Source organism: Salmo trutta, chromosome 26 (genome assembly GCF_901001165.1).
Source record: "Salmo trutta chromosome 26, fSalTru1.1, whole genome shotgun sequence".
Classification (NCBI taxonomy): Eukaryota; Metazoa; Chordata; class Actinopteri; order Salmoniformes; family Salmonidae; genus Salmo; species Salmo trutta.
Window position 1 is genome coordinate 17550315 of NC_042982.1, and position 10893 is coordinate 17561207.

The 10893-nt window shown below is 43.4% G+C and overlaps 1 protein-coding gene across 11 annotated transcripts in view; it reads right to left on the reverse strand.

The window, feature by feature from the left end:
• The window catches only part of LOC115163287 (neurobeachin), a 284645-nt gene that overhangs the window by 117126 nt on the left and 156626 nt on the right, over positions 1 to 10893 (reverse strand). For 6 of the 11 annotated variants that reach the window (XM_029715046.1, XM_029715045.1, XM_029715044.1 and 3 more), the window contains one exon: positions 3457 to 3603. In XM_029715046.1, coding sequence (XP_029570906.1) covers positions 3457 to 3603 — 147 coding nt within the window. Of the gene's footprint in view, positions 1 to 3203; positions 3237 to 3456; positions 3604 to 10893 lie in introns of all 11 variants that reach the window. The other 5 variants (XM_029715035.1, XM_029715039.1, XM_029715037.1 and 2 more) reach the window with 1 other exon arrangement.

The window sequence follows — 10893 nt, forward strand, 5'->3', positions numbered from 1 at the left end:
ATTATATTACATGTTTCACTGTAGCCCTGCCAGATGTATGAACTCTCCTGCCTGCCTGGCACAGTTAAGGTAAAAACTCCAAGCTTCCAAGATAAAATTCATTTTAAATGTCATTATTTAAACATGCAATTTATTTTCTGGACATTCAGACATCATGTCATGGAACAGCTTTTATTAACAGACCCTTTCGTCTGCATGTATGCGTCCCAAATGACACCCTTTTCCTATATAATGCACACTTTTGACCAGATTCCTATGGACCCTGGTTTAAAGTAGTGCACTATAAAAGGAATAGGGTGCCATTTGGGGTGTAGTCCATGACCCAGTGTTCTAACGAAAATAAAATGTATAGATATCAAACAACCAACTTATGTGTTTTAATAACTAATTGTGATTTGTTTATTTCAATATTTATTTCCACTGAGGAGGTTGATTCAAGTAATTTTCATTCATTCTTTTGTTTTCATAGTTTCTCTGTCTGTTATAATCAGTAAGATCATAGAGTTAATGTGGGTTAATAGTTCAGTTTGTCAGGTTAGGTAAATGTTAGTTTAGTCACTGATTGTCTGGGCCATTTAGAAGGGGAATGGTGACATACAGTGCCTTCGGAAAGTATTCAGACCCCTTGACTTTTTCCACATTTTGTTACATTACAGCCTTATTCTAAAATGTATTCAATATATGTTTTTCCTCAGCAATCTACACACAGTACCCCATAATGACAAAGTGAAAACAGGTTGTTAGAATTTTTGCAAATGTATTAAAAATAGAAAACAGAAACACCTCATTTACATAAGTATTCAGACCTTTTGCTATGAGACTCTAAGTTGAGCTCTGGTGCATCCTGTTCCCATTGATCATCCTTGAGATGTTTCTACAACATTATTGGAGTCCACCTGTGGTAAATTCAATTGATTGGACATGATTGGAAAGGCACATACCTGTCTATTTATACAACGGGTGGGTCTAATCCTGAATGCTGATTGGTTAAAACCGCATTCCAGCCGGTGTCTATTCCACAAATTGCCACCAGCTAAATCTATGATGTTAAAATGCCTATTTACTCTGTTCCATCTGACTGCGCAATCCACTGTCTCATCAGCCCAGCCAGGCAACTTATAAACCTGATCTCCACTTTAGCATCTAGACATTATCTCACATTTCTTTTAGACTAACATTTCGTTTTCAACAGCTGAGATTTGTATAAACCTTGCTGTCCGCCTCTCTGACATTTACAACATTGTTTAGATATTCAAATTCAATGTCCTGCTGTCTGGGACAAGAAAGACAGGCAGGCAGCGTTTCTCAGTCAGTCAAAATACATATATACAAAAAAATGTCAATTGAAAAAAGGTCAAACGAAACACAGCTAATTTGCAGTCTTTCCAGCTTCAGTTTGAAGCGATCGTGTTACTGTAGCTGTGTTGTTGGCTAGCTCCTCTGAACAACAGTGTCCTGATGAGTGAGCACATTTTCTATGCCAGGCGAAATTGTGCATCATTAGCTCATTGTTATGGATGTATCCAAATAAATGTCACTAGAAAACAGCTTAAACAAAGGCAAATGCAGCTACTTTGCTGTTATTCTGACTGCACTTTTTGATGTGACTGTAAGTTAGCAGTAGTTGGCTAGGTAGCAGGCAAGGGATAAGAATGTTGCCAGCCATTATAGCAATGGAACATTTAGAACAAATGACTGGGTCGCGTCCATAGATACAGAACAAAAAGACTGAAGAACTGGGTCGCGCTCGAGCAACCCTAGATTTGTGTCGGGACTATACCTTGTGGAAGTATGAATAAATGAATAAAAATCTATTTTTTAATGAAAATAAGTAAATAATTATTTGAATATGTTGGTAACCCATTCTTTAAAAGTGATAATGCTCTTGAAGCTGGTGTTTGGAGGATATATTGGCACAGAGTTATTAGGGCTGAGACGAAGTCGAGGGCCGGCAAACTGTGCCAATATATCCTCCAAACACCAGCTTCAAGAACATTATCACTTAAATAAGGTCCCACAGTTGATAGTGCATATCAGAGCAATAACCAAGCCATGAGGTCGAAGGAATTGTCCGTAGAGCTCCGAGACAGGATTGTGTCGAGGCACAGATCTGGGGAAGGGTACCAAAACATTTCTGCAGCATTGAAGGTCCCCAAGAACACAGTGGCCTCCATCATTCTTAAATGGAAGAAGTTTGGAACCACCAAGACTCTTCCTAGAGCTGGCCACCTGGCCAACCTGAGCAATGGGGGAGAAGGACCTTAGTCAGAGAGGTGACCAAGAATCTGATGGTCACTCTGACAGAGCTCTAGAGATCCTCTGTGGAGATGGGAGAACCTTTCAGAAGAACAACCATCTCTGCAGCGCCCCACCAATCAGGCCTTTATGGCCTGATTGGTGGAGACAGAAGCCACTCTTCAGTGGCCAGACAGAAGCCACTCTTCAGTAAAAGGCACATGACAGCCCGCTTGGAGTTTGCCAAAAGGCACCTAAGGACTCTCAGACCATGAGAAACAAGATTCTTTGTTCTGATAAAACCAAGATTGAACTCTTTGGCCTGAATGCCAAGCATCACGTCTGGAGGAAACCTGGCACCATGCCTACAGTGAAGCATGGTGGTGGCAGCATCATGCTGTGGGGATATTTTTTTAACCTGATCGAAGTCCTGAAAATAGCTGTGCAGCAACGCTCCCCATCTAACCTGACAGAGCTTGAGAGGATCTGCTGAGAAGAATGGGAGAAATACAGGTGTGCCAAGTTTGTAGCGTCATACCCAAGAAGACTCAAGGCTGTAATCGCTGCCGAAGGTGCTTCAACAAAGTACTGAGTAAAGGGTCTGAATACTTATGTAAATGTGATGTTTCCGTTTTTATTTTTTTATAAATTAGCAAAAATTACTAAAAACCTGTTTTTGCTTTGTCAATATGGGGTATTGTGTGTAGATAGATGAGGGGGGAAAAAACAATTTAATCCATTTTAGAATAAGGCTGTAAGTTAAGAGGTCTGAATACTTTCCAAATGCACTGTAGTGTGCATTCCAAATGGCACCCTATTGCACTACTTTTGACCAAAGTACTATGTGCCCTAGTCAAAAGTAGTGCACTAACTAAATAATAGGGTGCCATTTGATACGCAGTCATGTTCAGATTGATCATCCTTCCGGAATCAATATAGTTTAACTTGGACTGAGATGACTGACTGACCTCTGGAGACAAACAGGCGAGGAAGGAACGGCGCTGGAGAACCAAAACAACACAGAACGGTTCATTTCACACATACACTATCACACAGGAACTACACTTTCACCTGAACACCTTGGAAACACTGTCCAGATCCACTTACACTGCCAAACACATAAACCATGATCCAAACATAGGATAAATATGTGTGTGTGTGTGTGTGTGTGTGTATGTGTGTGTGTGTGTGTGTGAATGCGTGCTTGTGTATGCATCTCACCAGCCAGGTTGTCCATCTCCTTCTCCTGCAGTAGACTGGCAGTGTCATCGTCTCCATCCAACATCAAGTCCGTCTCTGGGATCTGATTGGCTACTGTCTGGCTGTGGAAGCCCTTCTTCGACTTGACCAACTCATCCTCCTCGCTGCCTGGAGGGGGAGGGGCAGAAAGACAAAACAGTAGGAACAGTCAGTCAGAGAACAGTCAGAACAGAGGGTGGCGAGAGAGGAATAGTCAGAAAAATCAGAAAACAGTCACAACAGTCAGACAACAGCCAGACAGAACAGTCATACAGCCAGAGAACAGTCAGACCGAACAGCCAGGAAACATTCAGACAGCTAAACATCTCTCTCCTGAACTCCAAAGAGCAGATTCATATCAGTGTAGAAAGATAAGGAAATTATAAATGCTTTCAAGTGTCACATCAGTGGAGCCAAAGGGGAATCTGGTTTTGATAGTTTTCTAAAATGCAAACCATAACATCCGGCAAGCCACAAAAGTCTGAATTATCCAGTACCCACAATCTCTACATAAAACATCCAATGATGACTGACTTGGAGTAAAAAGAGGTGTACTGTAGTATTTCATAACTATTGACATCAGAACCGACAGTGAACATATGAACACATTTAATACATTTCCAGCATCTAAACTGATAGGCTGTTTCAGCGTTTGTTGTCAGACAAGATAAACTATGAAACACTGTTTTCCCTATAGAAAGCGGCAACAGAGTGCTGAGAATATATCTCCAGCTCAGAGTGTTTTGGAACTGTATCTATCAGCTGCTGCTGCTTCCAGAGCTCAGACAGAATCACACTGAACAAACAGATCAGTTAAGAGACTGGTAACACCACCACATCTCATCATACGGCCATACAGGAACCGTCTAGTAGAACAGGACCATCCCTCTACAGGCTGTGTCCCGCCTTAAAGTTCATCCACACCATACAGTACAACCACACCATACAGTACATCCACACCATACAGTACATCCACACCATACAGTACATCCACACCATACAGTACGTACAGACTATACAGTACATCCACACCATACAGTACATCCACACCATACAGTACATACAGACTACACAGTACATCCACACCATACAGTACATCCACACTATACAGTACATCCACACCATACAGTACATCCACACCATACAGTACATCCAGACTATACAGTACATAGACTATACAGTACATACAGACTATACAGTACATCCACACCATACAGTGCATACAAACTATACAGTACATCCACACCATACAGTACATACAGACAATACAGTACATCCACACCATACAGTACGTACAGACTATACAGTACATATACTATACAGTACATACAGACTATACAGTACATCCACACCATACAGTACATCCACACCATACAGCACATACAAACTATACAGTACATCCACACCATACAGCACATCCAGACTATACAGTACATACAGACTATACAGTAAAACAGACTATACAGTACACCCACACCATACAGTGCATCCACACCATACAGTGCATCCACACCATACAGTACATCCACACCATACAGTACATCCACACCATACAGTATGTACAGACTATACAGTACATAGACTATACAGTACATACAGACTATACAGTAATACAGACTATACAGTACATCCACACTATACAGTAATACAGACTATGCAGTACATCCACACCATACAGTACATCCACACCATACAGACTATACAGTACATCCACACCATACAGTACGTACAGACTATACAGTACATACAGACTATACAGTACATACAGACTATACAGTACATACAAACTATACAGTACATCCACACCATACAGTACGTACAGACTATACAGTACATACAGACTATACAGTACATACAGACTATACAGTACATCCACACCATACAGTACATACAGACTATACAGTACATCCACACCATACAGTACATCCACACCATAAAGTACATACAGACAATACAGTACATCCACACTATACAGTACATCCACACCATACAGTACATCCACACCATACAGTACATCCACACCATACAGTACGTACAGACTATACAGTACATACAGACTATACAGTACATCCACACCATACAGTACATCCACACCATACAGTACGTACAGACTATACAGTACATCCACACCATACAGTACATCCACACCATACAGTACATCCACACCATACAGTACGTACAGACTATACAGTACATCCACACTATACAGTACATCCACACCATACAGTACATCCACACCATACAGTACATACAGACTATACAGTACATCCACACCATACAGTACATCCACACCATACAGTACATCCACACTATACAGTACATCCAGACCATACAGTACGTACAGACTACACAGTACACAGACTATACAGTACATCCACACCATACAGTACATCCACACCATACAGTACGTACAGACTATACAGTACATCCACACCATACAGTACATACAGACTATACAGTACATACAGACCATACAGTACATACAGACTATACAGTACATCCAGACCATACAGTACATACAGACTATACAGTACATACAGACTATACAGTACATCCACACCATACAGTACATACAGACTATACAGTACATCTAAATGCCTTAAACTGCCTTCATCAAGTTATGTCAGCCGCAGCTCAACCCCTAGCCCATACCCACCCCAGACCAGCCCAACCCATCCCATCCCAAAAACAATACTAGCCCCAGCCCAACCCCAACTCCAGCCCAACCTCAACCCCAGCCCAACCTCAACCTCAACCCCAACCCTATCCCAAACCCATCCCAGACCAGCCCAACCCATCCCAAGAACAATACTAGCCCCAGCCCAACCTCAACCCCAACCCTATCCCAAACCCACCCCAGACCAGCCCAACACATCCCAAGAACAATACTAGCCCCAGCCCAACCTCAACCCCAACCCTAGACCTACCCCTACCCAGACCTACCCAACCCACCCCACCCCAACCCTAGCCCCAGCCCAATCCCAGCCTAACCCCAGCCCAATCCTAGCTCCAGCTCAACCCCACCGCAAGCTCTGCCCAACCCCAGCATGCCAGCTAAACCAATCCCCATCCCATCCCCAGCACACGCCTGCCACACATGACCTTACAGAGATGCCTGCGAGGATTTGTCTTCTTTAAGGTCATATAGTATCTGTGAGAAACTGGAGCAGGAACTCTCTGTGTGTGGAAGAAAAGCAGCAGAACACGTCTGGAGAAATGGGAGGTGTCTGACACTCGTCTGCCATGTTTTCTCTCAGCGAGGCTCTCAGTATGCCTGGCGCTCCTAGGAGGAACAAGCACCTTGTCTTGAAGAGGTCTCCTGCAACTGTTGTCAGCACGATTACTGTGAAAAAAGCAGCTTCCTGCTCTGTCTCGTGTCTGGAGAGCTTTCATCAGACGCATGGAAGAAGTTGGAGTGTTTCGGAAGTGAATTCTGTATAGCGTTAAAGAAAGGCCAGAGCTATCTAGCAGCCAGCCAGCAGCCAGCCAGCAGCCAGCCAGCCAGCAGCCAGCCAGCAGCCAGCCAGCCAGCAGCCAGCCAGCCAGCAGCCAGCCAGCCAGCAGCCAGCCAGCCAGCAGCCAGCCACTCGTCTAGCATCAAAGAGAAGAGAGTGAAACTTAAAACTGTAATTCAGTAAAGCATCATTATCCTCCATAGGGTCAACAAGGGGAAGCTGAGCAGAGAAACTGACTCTCTGATTGGCACGATGGAGCAGAGGACGCGAGTGGGAACTAGACTAAATAAACCATGCTGATTTTTACAGGCATGCCACCAACATCAATAAGAGAGAATGAGAGAGGAGAGGGAGAGCAAGCAACAGAGAGAGCAAGAGAAAGAGAGAGAGAAAAGGAGAGCAAAAAAAGAGTGAGAGGAGGGGACCGAGCAAACTGCTTTGTCCACAATGCAATTTAGTTATCAAGGGGTAGAATATTGGGTTATAAATAATCAGAAAAAAAGCAGGACAGGGAGAGAAAATGTGCTGACATGAACAGCCATCTTGTCATGAGTGATAGCCACTCTACTCAGAGATGTTCCCTAATCAAAGCGGGCGGTGAGATAGACGGCCGTTTGTCAACATTAAGATCTGACAGCGCTGAGGTGTCAAGGCTGCCTCATTAGAAAGCTTTTAAATCCTCCACCTTTCCCCTCACAACACACGGAGGAGGAGGAAAGAGATTGGGACACTTTGTTTCTACCATAATTCATTTCTTTAGTCTGTGACCTAAACAGGACAGCTGTACCTCATCCCACAGACCCTAACCCTGTAGCACAGATAGCAGCAATATCACAAACTCTACCTGCAGCAGGGTTAACCAATATAGTAGTTCTCCTTCTACACTCCAATCACCCAAGGCCTTCTGCAAATAATTTGGGATGCAACAACGTATTAAACCAATCCAAAATAAGTAGAATTTTAACATAAAACATTTTAACATTGATATTGTGTTTTTATATAGGAAGAATGCCAAAGATAAGGTGATCAGGTTTATGATTCAGAATCATCAAGAAAAGAAAAGCATTGAAGATAGGGAGAGGGAGAGAGAGGGACCGGGAGTGGAAGAGAGAGGGAGAGAGAGAAAAGGGGGGAGAGAGCAAGAGGAGGAGGAAGAGAGAGCAAAGCTAATGTCACCCATTCCCTATCGCCATGTCAACAAGACAGACTGACACATTTTCAATGTTTCCACTACGATGACATTTCCCTCCCAGTCTGAGGGCGATGATAGCAAGTGGATGTGGGCTTTCAGCTTTGGTCAAATAAAGTTTACAATCTCAGAGAAGGGAACTATTTTAGAGTTCAGTAGTTTTACTGTTCAATGTGGAATAGATAATAGTTGATAGGCTTCTAAAAAGAAGCAAAGGCTCAAACTGTGATATAATGGTCCATGTTTTATATATTGGGAGAACTCTGAAGTATTCTGTGGCATGAGCCTTTCATTTTTATAGCCTCAGTCAGAGTCAGGGAGCGTGTGTTTTTCTTGGTCTCCTACGTCTCCTACGCCCCAACCTCTCGCTCCTTAAGGAGAAACTCTATCACATGTTCTTTCACTTAACAGCCTACGCTGCTACAGTACATTTCCCAACAGAGGAATAAGGCTAACGGCAAATATACTTTAGAATAATTCAATATATACAACCATAAATAAAAGATGAAACATTAGAATTACAGTGGAGCTTTTTTGAATAACAAATATTGTACATAAATTACACAAATTGGATCAAACAAAATGGGCAATACTGCTATGCAGGACATGTATATTTACTGCTAAAGAAAAAGTCTGAACATCCATCATTTATGTTTTGGAAACCCATTAAAAAAGCTTTAAGTTGTGTGTTCGTCCACCACACTAGCGATCTGACCAGAACCATTTTGGAGAGAACTTTTCCTCCTATGCCTCCACGCTACCAACACAGATCCCGCCCAGAACAGCGAAATCGGAGACAGATGCAAAGTTTTAGCGTTTGTTTTGGACGGTAACAGCAATGCAGAATGGGCTTTTTCCTCCTCCTCTTTTGCCTCTTCCCTCTCTCCAGACACTGTTCCCAGATGGGGGTGTCCCTCTACCCCTAACAAACTCAGCCTTAACCCATGCCTACCTGTCTCTGTAATGTCTCTATGCATTATGACATGATAATCCTACAGAGTGATAACAGGGCAAAACACCACTCTGTCTCCTTGCACTGCTTCATGAACTGTGTTTCATATAGTAGCATTTCCTAATCACATAGCAGTGTTTCCTTAACTGTAGTCCTCCCTTCTCTTCTCTTCCATTTTCCAGCCTACATCATTCCCAGATCTCTCTCTGCCCTCCTATGCAGCCTCTCTCCCTCCCCCCGCCTCTCTCTCCACGGGATTCACATTCCACACGATACAAGCAGTCCAGCATCACTGAACCCTGGGATAGTCTGAACGCTGGGAGACGCTGCTCAGTCTAAAACAGGAAAAGATAAGAGACAGAGAGCGGAAACAGAAAGTAGAGACAGAGAGTAGAGAGAGACTAGAAACAGAGTAGAGAGAGAGTAGAAACAGAGAGTAGTAACAGAGAGTAGAGAGAGAGTAGAGAGAGTAGAAACAGAGAGTAGAGAGAGACTAGAAACAGAGTAGAGAGAGAGTAGAAACAGAGAGTAGTAACAGAGAGTAGAGAGAGAGTAGAGAGAGTAGAAACAGAGAGTAGAGAGAGAGTAGAGACAGAGAGTAGAGAGAGAGTAGAAACAGAGAGTAGAGACAGAGAGTAGAGAGAGAGTAGAGAGAGTAGAAGCAGAGAGTAGAGAGAGACTGGAGACAGAGAGTAGAGACAGAGAGTAGAGAGAGAGTAGAAACAGAGAGTAGAGAGAGAGAGAGTAGAGACAGAGAGTAGAGAGAGAGTAGAGAGAGTAGAAACAGAGAGTAGAGACAGAGAGTAGAGACAGAGAGTAGAGACAGAGTAGAGAGAGAGTAGAGACAGAAAGTAAAGAGAGAGTAGAGAGAGAGTAGAGACAGAGAGTAGAGAGAGAGTAGAGACAAAGTCTCATTACTACACCCTCTATACCTGGAGATCAGCCCTGGCCTAGATACTCTGTAAGTACCGTAGATTCTCTGTAGCTAGATGCCCTGTTGCTAGATGCCCTTAAGCTTGATGCCCTGTTGCGAGAGGCTCTGTAGCTAGATGCCCTGTAGCTAGATGCCCTGTAGATAGATGCTCTGTAGCTAGATGCTCTGTAGTTATAGCTAAATGCCCTGTAGCGAGATGCTCTGTAGCTAAATGCTCTGCAGCTAGATGCTCTGTAGCTATAGCTAGATGCCCTGTAGCTAGATGCTCTGTAGTTGGATGCGCTGTAGCTAAATGTTCTGTTGCTAGATGCTCTGTAGCTAGATACCCTGTAGCTAGATGCCTTGTAGCTAAATGCTCTGTAGCTAGATTGTCTGTAGCTAGATGCCCTGTAGCTAGAAGCTCTGGAGCTAGATGCTCTGTAGCTAGATGCTCTGTAGCTAGAAGCCCTGGAGCTAGATGCTCTGTAGCTATAGCTAGATGCCTTGTAGCTAGATGCTCTATAGCTAGAAGCTCTGGAGCTAGATGCTCTGTAGCTAGAAGCTCTGGAGCTAGATGCTCTGTAACTAGATGCTCTGTAGCTAGAAGCTCTGGAGCAAGATTCTCTGTAGCTAGAAGCTCTGGAGCTAGATGCTTTGTAGCTAGATGCTCTGTAGCTAGATGCTCTGTAGCTAGAAGCTCTGGAGCTAGATGCTCTGTAGCTAGAAGCTCTGGAGCTAGATGCTCTGTAGCTAGAAGCTCTGTAGCTAGATGCTCTGTAGCTAGATGCTCTGTAGCTAGAAGCTCTGGAGCTAGATGCTCTGTAGTTATACCTTTACTCATCACTTACTGTATTATTGAGGTTCCAGACATGCTCCACAGAGCTATACCTTAGAGAGCTCATTGAAAGTC